A 15,812-nucleotide genomic window follows, 5' to 3' on the forward strand; every position below is an offset into this window, starting at 1 on the left:
ACGGGGGATGCTGATACCTGGCAGGGAGAACGCCGTAGACAAGGATGCGCGGATGCTCACTAGAGGCCATGTGCTGAAGTCATGAATGGCCGTGATGCTGCAGCTGCTGATGATTCAGCATCCTTGGCTGCACAGCCCTCGTGGGGCAGGTGTTGAGAGGCTGCAGTCGGCAGGGGTGTGCCATTGAACCCTGCCCCCGAGGGTTTGCGGGCCGAGCTAGGCGAGAAAACACGAGGAGAATAATCCACCTCATAGGTGGTGGCAGGTGAGCACAGCTCACGAATATACAGTCCTGCCATGCAGTTGTGACTTTATGGTCCGTTGTCCCCACAGAGCAGGTGTGCTCTGCGCAGTGACAACAGTCACACCCCTGTAGTGGGCTCAAATGACATGCTTCATTGTCTCTTGAATGATAGGAGCACAACTTCACACTATAGCAGGGTGGCGCAATCACATTGTAATTGTAATTGCATTTATGTAGCGCTTACTACCCCTGACGAGGCGTCGAAGGGCTTAATTCTGTGCCATACATCGCGCAATCTTTACATGTCCACGTGACTGAAATATTTTTTTGGGCTTATCGGTATTTGGGATGAGCCATCATTTATGTGTTCCAAGTTCCGGCCCTCTTAGCTACATGAATATGTACTTCTCTTCTGTTGGTACATGGCTCGAGAGCAACACGCCTCTTGTGTTTTTTTTTTTTATTCTCTGGAAGAAGTGGGTTGTGCATGACTTCGCGTTGAGTACAAGTCAAACACTCAGCAGGAAGATATTTCATTCCTTTGTAGTGCAACATTTACATTTCAACGGCAGTTGAGTCTGGTTGCTATTTTTAGGTCTCGCCTTTACCATTCCGCAGGAATGGGAAATGGGGAGAATTCAAGTCGGCTATTTTCTCTTCAAACCAAAGGGCTTTCAGCCGCGGTTTTCTTGCAGTTCACGTGAATCACGTGAGCAAACATGCACGAGCATTCACTCCTCTCCTAGCAGCACTCCTCCCACACCAGCAACTCCCCCCTCCCACACCAGCAACTCCCCTCTCTCTCCCCGCAAACACAGCCTTGCCCTTTCCCACACCAGCACCTCCCCCCTCCCACACTAGCACCTCCCCTCTCTCTCCACGCAATCACAGCCTTTCCCTAGCAGCACTCCTCCCACACCAGCACCTCCCCCCTCCCACACCAGCACCTCCCCTCTCTGTCCACGCAATCACAGCCTTGCCCTAGCAGCACTCCTCCCCCTCCCACACCAGCACCTCCCCTCTCTCCACGCAATCACAGCCTTGCCGTCTGGTATCTGCCTCATCATCCTTGTCCTCTAGTTCCAACTCTCCATTGAGGTGCGGAGGTTCTTCAAGCAGCGATTGATGCTGTTTCACTGCCGCCATGTTCAACAGAGAGAGCCTAGGTCTGACCGGAACACTGTGGATCCTAAAACAACTCTGATTCAGGGGACCCGGGTTTCCGCTCTAACATCACTCTATGATTCAGCCATCACCAGTCAAAGGGGATGCCGGGACAGCTGCACACAACATTACGGAGCGCTCATCTGTAAACATACAAAACGGACTTCACCACTTTTTTTCCACCGAGGGCTCCTTATAAAAACACGGTAAAAATAACCAATTAAAAACAAATGACATCATATTTGTAACTGCAGCTCGTGAGAACCCATTTCAAAATGAGCTTTAAGTTTTCACGAGCAGCTGAGCTATACTATTTTCGATATGACAATCACATTGGAATATAGAGATCGTAATAACCATGCACGTATTCTGACGCTTTTAGCTAGTTAGGAATACATTTTCACAAACACTTGGAAAGCTCAGAGTATTCGGTTCTCGCATTCACGCCCCCCACCAGGCTCTCCCGCCCCCATCAGGCTTCCCTCCTAATCCGCCTGCCTCCCCTCGCGCATTCACACCCCCACCAGGCTCTCCCGCCCCCATCCGGCTTCCCTCCTAATCTGCCTGCCTCCCCTCGCTCGCATTCCCGCCCCAGGCTCTCCCGCCGTGGAAAATAAAACCTGAAAACTTTACTTTTTTCTTTGTTAACACTTCATAGACTGGCCCTGCTATTCATTTTGTAATTCATGTTTTTCGGATATGAGAACATTAAGATTTACTTTTCATCTCTTTAAAACCAAAGCTCCCTTTAATCGTTTTGGAATATTGCCATTTAATGCGACACAGTGACAATAATCCCTAGCTGTTCTCCTCCCCTGCACTGTCCCCCCCAGCATCTGCGCTGTAATCTCACACCAACCTCTGCCTACCTCCCCATAGCCACTGAACCTCCGCAGCCCCGTCTCCCGCCGGCTTCCAACTGGCCTCCAATTTGTCCCAAGATCGTATTGGCAGCAGGATCTCGTGTGTGTAAGGAATATCTTAACGCATGGACACGCAGTTGCCCCGGGGCGCGTGGGCCAGACATGCGATGTCGCCCTTCCCTCCTGTTGTTTTGTATCCACAAGCGCTATGGGAGTCTGTGGGCAGCAGTTTGGACTGTGTTGATGCATATTTTGAAAGCCTGTTGCTCCCTGACTTTGCTGCTGTAGGTGAGCAGTCCCAAGTCCATTTAACCCACTATCTGCTATATTCCAGCAACTAAAAGCTACACATTTCCTGTGAGGAACAGAGACCACAGAGCCCCCACATTACGTTGAATTCGGACCGTTTACACCATGTTAATTGCACTCCCTCCCCCATCCGGCTTCCCTTCGGCCTCTCTCCAGGCCATGTTCCCTCCCCTGCCAGAGTCCACCCCGCCCCTAATTTATCTCTCACATCAAAGCCCCCAGGACCCCCTCCCCCGCTCCTGATCATCGCAGACTCCCACCAACCCCCCCCCGTCATCCACATCCTCGCGTTGCAGCTCTCTCGTCCCGGGCTGCTCGCCCTCTCCTTCGGTCCTTGCAGACCCCCTTACTGTCCGCCACATCCCCTCATCCCGACCACCACAGAACTCCGCCGTTTCTTCATGGACCCTTCAAAACACCAGATGCCATCGCCCTATAACCCTAGGAAACTACCCAGCTCCCCCTCTAACTACCCAGACTCAGTCATAACCCTTCCCCTCAGCCCTCGCAAGACCTCCAGCTCACGGCGCCCCCCCTGCAGACTCCTGCACTATCTTAAAACCCCCCTCCGCGCATCAAGGAACACTACGTTTCATTGCCAATACTACACCTGCCGTAGAGCCGATTCATTGTAAATAGAATGTTCCTCCCGCACTGGCGGTGCTCCTAATAACGATGCTATCTTATTTGACAAATCATTAATAAAAACAGTTTTCTTCCCAATACACTAATATTTAGTGTAAATTTAGTCCGCCGGTGAGTCAGCCCGGATCGGCTGCCCTCCCCCCACCTGTGTGTCTCAGGGACACCACCACACTACTCAGGGACACCACCACACCACTCAGGGACACCACCACACCACTCAGGGACACCACCACACCACTCAGGGACACCACCACACCACTCAGGGACACCACCACACCACTCGGGGACACCACCACACCACTCGGGGACACCACCACAGCCCTCAGGGACACCAACACACCACTCAGGGACACCAACACACCACTCAGGGACACCAACACACCACTCAGGGACACCACCACATCACTCAGGGACACCACTACATCACTCAGGGACACCACCACATCATCCCTCAGGGACACCACCACACTACTCAGGGACACCACCACACTACTCAGGGACACCACCACACCACTCAAGGTCACCACCACACCACTCAAGGACACCACCACACCACTCAGGGACACCACCACACCACTCAGGGACACCACCACACCACTCAGGGACACCACCACACCACTCAGGGACACCACCACACCACTCAGGGACACCACCACACCACTCAGGGACACCACCATAGCCCTCAGGGACACCACCATAGCACTCAGGGACACCACCACAGCCCTTAGGGACACCAACACAGCACTCAGGGACACCACCACACCACTCAGGGACACCACCACACTACTCAGGGACACCACCACACTACTCGGGGACACCACCACACCACTCAGGGACACCACCACACCACTCGTACACCACCACACCACTCAGGGACATCACCACACCACTCAGGGACACCACCACACCACTCAGGGACACCACTACATCACTCAGGGACACCACCACATCATCCCTCAGGGACACCACCACACTACTCGGGGACACCACCACACCACTCAGGGACACCACCACACCACTCAGGGACATCACCACATCACTCAGGGACACCACTACATCACTCAGGGACACCACTACATCACTCAGGGACACCACCACATCATCCCTCAGGGACACCACCACACTACTCGGGGACACCACCACACCACTCAGGGACACCACCACACCACTCAGGGACACCACCACACCACTCAGGGACATCACCACACCACTCAGGGACACCACCACACCACTCAGGGACACCACCACACCACTCAGGGACACCACCACAGCCCTCAGGGACACCACCATAGCCCTCAGGGACACCACCATAGCCCTCAGGGACACCACCATAGCCCTCAGGGACACCAACACAGCACTCAGGGACACCACCACATCACTGATGTACACCACAAAATCAATCAGGGATACCACCACACCACTCAGGGACACCACCACACCACTCTGGGACACCACCTCATCACTCACGGACACCACCACATCACTCTGGGACACCACCACATCACTCACGGACACCACCACATCACTCACGGACACCACCACATCACTCTGGGACACCACCACATCACTCTGGGACACCACCACATCACTCTGGGACACCACCACATCACTTTAATACACCACCACATCACTGAGCACCATAACAGCATCACTCAGCACCACAACAGCACTGTCCTTGCTGGCTAACAACAAGCATTCCCATAGCCAATAGGACTCGCATTAGGAAAGTGTAAGCTATTGGCTTTGTAAATAACAATGCTATTAATTTATATATTTTCAATGCCAACACATATAAAAAAAAAATAATTGTCATTTACAATACCAATAGCTCACACTTTCCTAATGCGAGACCTATTGGCAACGCCAGTGCTTGTTTGACTTGCGTCTGGTGATGTACACACATTTTAAAGGTGAAAATCATACGAATTCTACTGTTATAAAGAGTAACTTCTACCAATGTATGTTATAGGAAAGAAATAATTTTGGAAACAACCTTGCTTTGACTATTTAAAATTTGCTTCCACTGAAAGACCTTTCCCACGTGTCGCGTCACTTGATCGTTTATGGGCACTGCGGCAGGTCCCAACCACTGCTCCTCTCCTAGCCAGCCACTCCGTGGGCGCAGGCTTCCAGCAGGAAACGGAAGTCCCGCCCCACGGCAGTTTTCCGCACGCACACGTCTTGTTTCAAATGCAGCTCTTTATTGGACTTTGGCGCTGTGCTTGCACAAGAGCTGTCACGTGACGTAAAATAAGTTTTAGAAGCGGCTGTCACCTCGCAGACAAGAGGCCTCCTGTAGCAGCTGGTGAGCCCCAGACTTCAAACATAAATCATTTACCTGAAGACGCCTGTATCCTGGGTCTTTTAGAAACCCCATTCTACCCCCGTGGTCCAGGCAGTGCTTAATTTAAGGATGCTCCCCCCCCAACCTGCATTGATGCCCGAGTGAGGTGCCCCTACACGCCCTCTGCTGCCCTGAAGCTCAGCTCTCCAGTCCACTCACCGACAGTGAACTGTGTGCCAGTCACCCCAAGCCTCTAGTCTAGGAGCTTTCTCGACCTACATCCGGCTAGATTCCTGCCGAACAACCTAGCAAAGTCTGTGCGAGGATTGTATTATAGTGTATGTACCACAGTGTTTACTTGCTGAAGATGCCAGTGAAAGCTATGCGTCCTTTGCACCCAGGGCATTAAGTGGGACGAAAAAACGAGCGGGGGGGGGCTTGAAAGGTAGGGGACGCTCTGAGTGCAGCTCCTGCTATTGTGATTGACGCTGGATGCTACACGGTGTGTCTGAGTCGCAGCGGCCGTCACGTGTCATTCTTATCGCTCTCTGCCGGGGATTAATGCATCGCACATGCTTTCTGCACTTTAAGTGCTGTTTAAATGCACTCTGCTTGTTAAAATGTCTTCCCTCTTTATTGAGAGTAGGGTGTAGGATCCATAGTGCACTGCGAGGGGCTACTATTCTCCGTAGAACACCACAGTGTCTCAGTTAGGGCTGCGTGCCAATTTGGTTTCAGTTCGGCTCCAGGGACCCTCACACTGGATCTTGAAGTTTGTGGAAGATTTCCTTCTTCGTTAGCGGCGTCCGAATATTCTCACATTTTCCGATGGCAGATTATGCGATTTATTGACTTGTGTGGACTGCCATTCCTCTTTTATTCAGTGATGTTGTGCCACTAGGTGTGGAACCGGAGAACTACACAGCCAGCTTCTCCTAGTCACCCTCACACCATCACACCCTCACTCACCCTCACATGCCCTCACCCCCACACCTCCCCTCACACACCCTCACACCCCCCATCCTCACTCACCCTCACAACCCCCTCACCCTCACAACCCTCAAACACCCTCACATCCCCCCGCCCTCTCACATCCTCGCACCCTCACATCACACTCACCCTCACACCATCACACTCACCCTCACACAATCAAACCCTCACTCACCCTCACACCATCACACACTCACCCTCACACAATCAAAGCCTCACTCATCCTCACACCTCCACACCCTCACACCTCCTCGCCCACACACCCCTTCACCCTCCCTCCCTCAGCGTCACACACCCCCTCACCCTCACCCACCCCCTTACCCTCACACACCCCCTCACCCCCACACCTCCTTACCCTCACACACACCCCCTCTCACCCCCTCTCACTCACCCTCACCCTCACACCCTCTCTCACCCTCTCACCCACACACACCCTCTCACCCACACACACCCTTTCACCCACACACACCCTCTCACCCACACACACCCTCTCACCCACACACACCCTCTCACCCCGCATCACTCATTCGCCACCACAACATCAATCTGTGCAACCTTTCAACAACTAGTTCAAATATGTTCTCTCAATGTTTCAAGCTTTATTACAAATGTAAAAAAAGATGTTAATATTTCACTTCTGTTCTAGGAGTTTTGTAACAATAAAAGACAGAACATAATCTTCACAAGTTATTCACAAAAGTTTAAGCTATTGCCATTATAAATTACAATACCTTTTATTTAAGTATTAATTATGTAAAAAAAATTAAAAGCCATTGTTATTTGTAATATCAATACATGCAAGTCACGTAAATACAACACATATTGCATTACAAGTGCTATATGTGTCACATTTGGAAAAATTATAACTATTTGCATTGTAAATGACAAAGCTAATAATTCCGCTATTTTCAAAAACAAAACCTAACTAAAAAATGTGTCATTTACAATTCCAATAGCTCAAACTTTCCTAATGCGAGACCTATTGCATTGCAAATGCTTGTTTAAAGAAGCCAGCAGACCTCAGCCAAGAATGCCTCTAGGACAGACAAGTAACATGATCAGTGGGTCTATGGTGTCCAGGCCTGCCCTGATGACTCATCTAGAGATGAATCCTGGCCGTGCCTCGCCATCTGTGCAAAGTGATCCTTCAGGTTATCTGACAAGCTAAACACGATTATGTCTGCCACTTCCCACAATGTGTGCGTGCATCTAGCCAGCAGACATGTGGCATTCATAGAGCACAGGGCCAAACCACCTACAGAAACTACCTTTTTCTCCAACTGCCTCCACTTTTAGACTTCATGTATGGAGGAAGCAGTGTAAAAAGCTCCAAAATTCTGCTTGCTGCAGGAGGGTACCTGCAACACCAGGCTTTCTGGCGAGGAGTGCAAACACAGGAGTACCTGGCACCAGACTCCTCCAGTTTTCACGTCGCCGGCACTGGTGTTGGAATCTCTGCCAGTAGAGAAACCACTCTTCAGGGGTTCGGCGTCTGCACAGGATCAGCCATCATTTGTAAAGTGCCCTGAGGGAGGCTTTTTGGGGCAAGTGTGTCAAAGGCGGGAGAGCTAGCAGTATGTAGGCGTCGACGCGTTCATATCATTCAAGACAGAATATGTCTCTCCTAATATAGGGCACTGGCAGAGCTCTCGATTAGGAGAGACATCATTCGGTCTTGAAAAAGATGGTAGATTATTGTTAAAAGCCATCGAAACGCGCCGACGCCTACATCCGCACATTCAAGGCACAGAGTCTATCCTGCAGACAAGATAAACTAAGCGGGTCCAGGATTAGTTCTTTTCAAATATTGGGTTTCCAGATGTGCATTTTTATGACAAATAGAAGTGTCTGTGTCTCCCTTTCTTCGTTTTTATAGTGTGAAAATAAGTTGTCGTCTGATAATTTTATTTGCCTAGAATAGACTTTCAGAATATAGACAAATAGGATGGTAATGATTTTTTTGTATGTTTTTAATGAAATTATAATATGTTGTTTTTATGATTTGTAATACTTATGAGATGTGTTTTTAACAGAAAAATAATTTTAAAAAAAGTGATTTATAGAATTCTTTGTTTGTGCAGAATAGTGTCAGAGACCATTGCTAATATATGGGCTCATTTTGATGTTATCAATACAGCGGATGATTGACCTTTAGTGGTGTCCACCAAGGGATTTCCCCCTTTTTTCACGGTCTGCAAGTACCCTATTACCCTGGTGTGCTAAGGGGTCTCTCTCAACCATTTACGCAGTGTATATGGGCTCCAGTAACATCACGTGCGCTGCATCCACCGCTGAAATCTAGCCAGCACCACCTACCAGTACAGGGAAGCTATTGCAAAAAAGTTCTCCTGATCCAGCATGGCGCCTCAATATATTTAAAAAGAGTATTTGTAGGGAGAAGCATCCATCAGAAAAGTCATTTTAGTGAAAGAAGATTTGGAAAATAAAGTAGATGATACAATTTATATTGGCTGAATAGGCTCATGGATGAGGAGAAAATGTGGTATTATTCCTTGCCAGGATGAAAGGTTACTGCATTGGGGTAATAACCGGGATTAATCTCAAGGTGACGAATTTGGGGTCATATCTCTAAACTAATTGTTGCCAAAACTTGAACCATAAGTTTGGGAATTCTGATTCTTAACTGCATTCTCTTCTTTTGTTTTATGTTTTGCCCTATTTGAGTGAGAGGACTCAAACCGCGGCCCTTCATTTGTATCTGTGAACCTAAATATCACCTTTGTCATAATATTCCTATCCCCCATCTCTTTTCCTAAAAGCATCACTAAATTTTAGCCTAATCCCCACCCCTTACTCTAACCCTAACCCAACTCCGTATACTAATACTTTGCCCAACTCTAACCCTTACCTTAAACTAACCCTCAGACTAAAGTTTACACTAACGAACTGAGATCCCCGTGCACTCTCATGGTTTATGTCTGCAATGCTTTCTGCAGATCAGTTTTTATGTTACCCAAAATCTAGGCAGCAACACCACATGAATTATTTTCATCTATTTTATTGACGTGAGCTTCGGCAGAAGGTGGATAGAGGGCTACCAGACTTTTAGAATTACCATGTCAGCAAATATACCCACAGATAAACCTGATGAAACAACTATTTTGAGCACAAAGACTGTGCTGAGTCGGGTGTTCAGTTTTACTTTTCATTTTTCGTAGAAACATTACTTAAGACAACTGTTGAATGTCCCGTTTTCTTTTTTAAATCTAGGTGACAAATGTTTCAAAGTGATTACTCGAATTATTCAGGCAGTGGGTACTCCAAACATGAAGGCGTTGACTGGAAGATGCAGAAACAGTCGAAGTAAATTGATCTGCAGCTTGGTATACGCTTACCGTTTCCAGCAGAAGACTAGCACTATGATGCGCAATACTGAATGGCATCTTAAATTCAAGGTAATCATCAGAAAAGGGGAGAACTAGGATGAAAAGACCGTTATTTGCTTTTGAAATGTAAGGCTGCCATTGAAGGAGGGTTGATTAAGTGTTTTTGGCTCAAATCTTAAAAAGAATTATTGCAAAAAATTCATCAACTGACACGCTTCCAACTATGGACTGGAAAGTGCTAGGTGATGAATAGGAAATAAAATACAAGCCAAATACCAAACATTCTATTATTCTCTCCTCCTTGCAAGAAAACTGAACACACTGTAAGGAGCGACAGCAATAACACCTTCAAGACTATTTGGGGGATCCTTCTGCAGCATTAGATTGGGAAAAACGTCAAATTCATGTTGCAAAATATTATACTGATCACCATTACGGGTCAGTAGTAAATCCAATGTTCAGCAGTACTAAAAAGGTAATATTTCAGTTGCATCTCAAGCTAAAAAAATTCCCACCTCAGCATATCTATTTCTTTATAATTCTTTTCTAGAGCACCACTTCAAGAGTCAAAGGACCGTTTTACATGGTACTTAAGTTAAGATATATGCCAGCATATGCGTACAAAAGCAACACTGAAGGAAGGAGCAAATATTAGGGAATGGGAATGAGGGTTCCAGGAGTACACCTGTAGAGATCTGAGTGGGAGGGTGCATGGCAGGGGAAATAGGAGAAAACCTCTTCTGGAGTTCTAACATCAAACACGTTAGTGAGGGTAGCAAGTGATGATAAAGCCAAGATGGGTATATAGTAATTGCTGAAATCAGAGTTCTTGGTGTGTAGCCTCCCCATACGTGTTTCAGCTCTGTTGCTACCTTCTTTGGATTCTTTCACTTTTGAGAATTCCAGGATGTTACAGGATGTTCTCAGTTGGGACTTCAAGTTGATCGATCTGGTCGCAGCAGATCCTGAAAATTTGCACTTATGCAGTTCAGAATGCTGGCTTTTCAAGCTGGATATAGTTTTTGCTCCTGGATTTTCACAAGCTACCTGAAATTGTCAGTTTGTCTGCTAAGTATCTCGCTCTGCCTGTGTGGACAGCTTTGAAGCGAAACAGCAAATTCAGAATTTTATCCAAGACTCTACAGGGAGTCAGTGTAGCTTCCTCAGCATGGGGGAGAATTGTTTTCCCCTCAGGAATCAGACATTTTGTAGAATGGAAAAGTGCCTCAACAGGCATCCAAACGTAAGCCAGGAAACATGCCAAAATGGTATTGCCAGCACCAAATTCCACACAGGATTAGTAACATGAGTTTGGATAGTAAGTACACTATTCTTTAAAGCTAGTATGGATGGAAGTTAGCAGATCCTGCCAATTTGATGTGAGGTCCCAAAGAGTGAGTGGTGTCCATCAAGAACCCTAGTCAGTCACCAACAGCATCGGTGAGAAGCGGTTCGCTTTTGGATAAGTGATACTTTAGGATCCATTTTTTGTGCAATTTGCACAAACTTTAAGACTTCTGGGCCAGATGTATCAAAGGGTTTTACCCATTCTGTGTCTATGGGAAAATGTGTTCATACATATGGCCCTCTGTCTTTTGTAGATTTTGTTTCAGACAGCTAGCAGTATTCAGTTGTGTAATTTCCTTAGGCCCCTTTGAAGTTAAGAGTAAACTTAAAGGCTCTATGTATAGGTTGAAGAGCAATGAGGACTAGAAGAGCATTGTTGGTCCCAACAAAATACTGGTTCTGATTGCAAGGTATAGTTTCCCTTGAGAAAGGATCTGAAACAACTGATTATTGTGTCCCTGAAACCCATTCTGCAATTCAGCATTTTCAGAACTTTGTTGTGATCAACTGTTGAATACTGCAAACAAGTCCAGCAAATCTAGAAGGCTAATCCCCCCCACCCTCCCCTTTCACATCTACTTTAATCTGCACTACTCTACCAACTCCGCTTTCCACTCCTATCTTGGCTCCCTCAGTTTCACACTCTAGATACCTATAATAGTAAAACTACACCTTCTCATGCCCTCATAGGACTCAACCCTACTGTGTATACACACTGAATTTCTGTGTTTGAGATAGTAAAGTCTGCAGACATAAAATCATACTTCCATAACATCAACTGTGATCTTAAATAGTACAAGCATGGGGGAAATTATTCACAATCAATGGCAGCCTCAAAATTTGACCTCTTGATACAGGACACTGGACATACGAATAACGAATCCAAGGAAAAATAAGACTGCAAGTCTGAACATCGGAATAGAAATATTTTAATACAATTATAAACTCTTTAATAAATGGTGGTAGGACACAGCTTCCCATAGGGCATCTGTGGCAGAGATGGAGGCCTTTCTAGGACGAGGGTTTATAACCTGCAAGAAAGAGAACAAAGTCAAGATTAATAGACAAACAAGACGTATCTGAAATAAGCAAAAAGCAGTGTTCAAAGGGGTCTGCATGGATATCTTTAATAATATGCATATGATTTGAAGACACTGATCTAATTTGAACTGGGATCCAGTCTGCGCACTCAAAACTAAACAAGCTTTGGCTAAGCCAATAGATCTCAGCTTTTATAACATAGTGCAGAGCTATTGGCTTTACCAATGCTGTTTCATCACCTAAAGTAAATTTTAAAAATGTAATTTCAAAATGAACGTCTGAGCGTAAACACACATGCGCAACTACAGGAGGCCATTTGGAATACTTTTTAAAGCCTTCTTGTATATGGGAAGGTCATTCTCAAAAGACTGACGTGATGAAAAAGCTTTTCCCCATTCACCAAATATTTTCATAACGGCATCTGGGGCAATCTTTTCCCACTTTATTCTCAGGGCCTTATTGTTGACTTACGGGATCTCATCAGGTTTATCTGAATCATTTGGCCTAAAGTTCTTTCTATACACAGATGATACTTAAAAAGAAATAAAAAAATAGCAAGCTATAAAGAGTGTCCCCCAGAAGACGCAGTAAATCTATCCCATTGTCGTGAGCAAGTGCAAGGATGGGTGAATGCGTACAAGTCATCTAAAACTCAATGTAGAGTACAGGTCCACAGAAACCAACTATTCCATCTCATCTATGTTCTGGCCTGAAAGTCTAGGAGCACTTCCGCTACTGGTGCCAATGGTTAATAAGGAGTAGTTTCTGTCCTGTAAATCCAGTTCTGTAGTAGGGGTATCTCTGTTATAGTCATAATCTAGTGAATAGTCCCGCCCATGTGCGTGGACCCCGGAGCAATCAAAAATCTCTTAAGTTGTCAAACAAAATGCAGAACTGCAAAGACACTTAAGAGGGAATTTAAAGACAGATAATGCAGCCTATATCCACAGGCTACACTGTCCAGTACTTCAACTAGAAATTCCACCAAAAATCCACACAAACAGCACAGACTGCCCAGTTTCCTCCACAGAGAAACTTGCCTCTACCAGCAAAAGCCTCTGGAATGATCGAGAGAAAGGAATGGACGGACAAGCCCCATAGGCTGCCATTATGTGGCTCAAACAGGATACTGTGCCTTTAAGAGAACTCTCCAGAACTTTTCCCAGTATCCCAGAATGCACAGCAAGTCCCTTTTACTTTCAGTTCTTTTTGAAGGCGTAACACGCCAGACCTGTAGCATTCCTTACATAAATATCTTTCTCCACCGGGGAGGAGGCGGGCGCTTAGGACTATAACAGAGATACCCCTACTACAGAACTGGAGTTACAGGACAGAAACTACTCCTTCTGTAGTAGGGGGATCTCTGTGTATAGTCATAATCTAGTGAATAGAATGGCAAGCCCATCCCCACACCAAAGCGGCAGTGGAGAATAAAGACATAACACCACTAATGTGCGAACAGATTTCGCAGCAAAACCTGCCCAACCTGAGCGTCTGTCCTGGCATCAGTGTCCAGACAGTAATGCTTAGCAAAGGTATGGGCCGACTTCCAAGTGGCCGCCTTGCAGATTTCTGCAATTGGAACATTACGTACCAAAGCAGTCGTGGCAGCTTTGCCCCTGGTGGAATGAGCCTTAGGTTTACCTCCTAAGGTCTTATTAGTTTTTTGGTAACACAATTGTATACAGGACACAATCCACCTAGAAATGGACTGTTTGGAGGTAGCAAGACAGGTCCTGACTGATCCATAATTGATAAACAATTGGTCTGACCTACGAATATCTTTGGTTTTATCCAGATAAAATTTCAACACCCTCCTAACATCCAGGGAATGTAGAGACTTTTCCGCTGGAGATGAAGGATTCTGAAAAAACGTAGGCAAAGTTATGGTCTGGTTGACATAAAAATCAGAAATAACCTTGGGAAGAAATTTAGGGTGAGTGCGCATAACAACCTTAGCAGCATGAAATACAGTATAACGTTCTTGACAACACAACGCCTGAATTTCACTCACCCTGCGGGCCGATGTGATGGCCACGAGAAACGCAGCCTTCCAGGACAGGTGCTGCAAAGAAGCCTTATGAATAGGTTCAAAAGGCTCCTTCATCAATCTGGACAGCACCACATTCAATTCCCATGAAGGCGAAGGAAGCCAGACAGGAGGGAATACTTTCTTCAAGCCTTCCAAAAAATCTTTGATCACAGGGATCTGGAAGAAGGTAGTCTGTGAAGGGCATTTCCTGTAGGCAGTCAGTGCAGAGAGATGAACCTTAATGGAATGGAAATTCAGGCCAGACTGCGCCAAATGTAGAAGATAAGGAAGGATGACATCCTCCTTACAAGTCGTAGGGTCATAGTTTCTCAGACTTGCACCAGATGCAGAATCTCTTCCACTTGTAAGCATAAGAAGTCCTAGTGGAAGGTCGCTTAGCCTCCTTCAGTATGTCCATACAATCTTCTGGTAGATTCAAATGGCCATATTGCACTCTCTCAGGAGCCATGCCGCCAAACTCAAAGACGAGAGGTTCGGGTGCACCATCTGCCCCCCGAACTTCGTGAGAAGGTCCGGCCTGCACAGCAGCCGTATGTGAGGAAGGAGAGGCCGGTGAAGCAGGTCCGTTAACCACCACTGTCTGGGCCATTCCGGGGCAATCAGTATCATCCACGCCCTGGACCGGGACAGCTTGATGAGCACCGCCGGAATCAGGGGAATGGGTGGAAAAGCATACAGAAAGCTGTTCGACCAGTCGATCCATAGGGCATTCCCCAACGTCCCCTGTTGGTAGTACCTGGATGCGAAATCTCAGCATTTGCAGTGGCGAACAGATCTATGTCTGGAGTCCCCCACCTTGCGAAGACTTCTCCTAGCACTTCGTCGTTTATGACCTATTCGTGGTTTTCCTGAATCAGTCTACTCAGTTCTGCACACCTGGCAGATGGGTAGCAATTATTGTCAGTTCTCTGGCTAGAAGCCAGTGTTAGATTGCCTGCGCCTCCTGCGACAGAGTGCGCGATCTCGAGCCCCCCTGCTTGTTGAGGTAATACATCATGGTCCGTCTGTACAAGCAGAGAGTTGGTCTGAAAGGACGGATGAAGAGGCCTTCAGTGCCAAGTGAACAGCTCTTAGTTCCAGGAAATTGATGTGGCACGTGGACTCCGTCGGAGACCACATCCCTTGAATCTGTAAGTCTCCGGAGTGCGCTCCCCAGCCATGGAGAGACGCATCCGTCACGATAGTCTGTGTGGGAATGTCCTTGTGGAAGAGAATCCCTCTGAGGAGATGCTCTGTTGAAGAGCATGCAGAGACAGTCATATCGTGTCGTCCCAAGAACCAGTCCTCTGATCCCACTGATCCTCCAAGCACTCCTGCAGTTGTCTCATGTGCAGCTGTGCGTGAGGAAGATGCAAGAGGCCATCGACCCCAGTAGAGAAGACACCGTCCTCACTGTTTTAGATGGAGCGGTCATAAGAGCCTGAGCCTTCCGAAGGAGTGATAACCGTCGCTCCTCCGAAGGAGACACGCTTGCTGACAGCGTACTGATGGAGGCTCCCAAGTACTGTATGCATTGGACCGGAGT

At 47.1% G+C, this 15,812-nt stretch overlaps 1 protein-coding gene across 1 annotated transcript in view; it reads right to left on the minus strand.

The window, feature by feature from the left end:
• Window positions 1–12,106: 12,106 nt before the first annotated feature.
• NOP53 (NOP53 ribosome biogenesis factor) overlaps window positions 12,107–15,812 on the minus strand; it is a 97,916-nt gene continuing 94,210 nt past the window's right edge. Inside the window, exon 13 of the mRNA XM_086938636.1 lies at window positions 12,107–12,224. Coding sequence (XP_086794762.1) covers window positions 12,218–12,224 — 7 coding nt within the window. The 3' untranslated portion in view covers window positions 12,107–12,217. The remainder of the gene's footprint in view (window positions 12,225–15,812) is intronic.

This window comes from Lissotriton vulgaris, chromosome 9, assembly GCF_964263255.1.
Source record: "Lissotriton vulgaris chromosome 9, aLisVul1.2, whole genome shotgun sequence".
In the NCBI taxonomy this organism is placed as follows: domain Eukaryota; kingdom Metazoa; phylum Chordata; class Amphibia; order Caudata; family Salamandridae; genus Lissotriton; species Lissotriton vulgaris.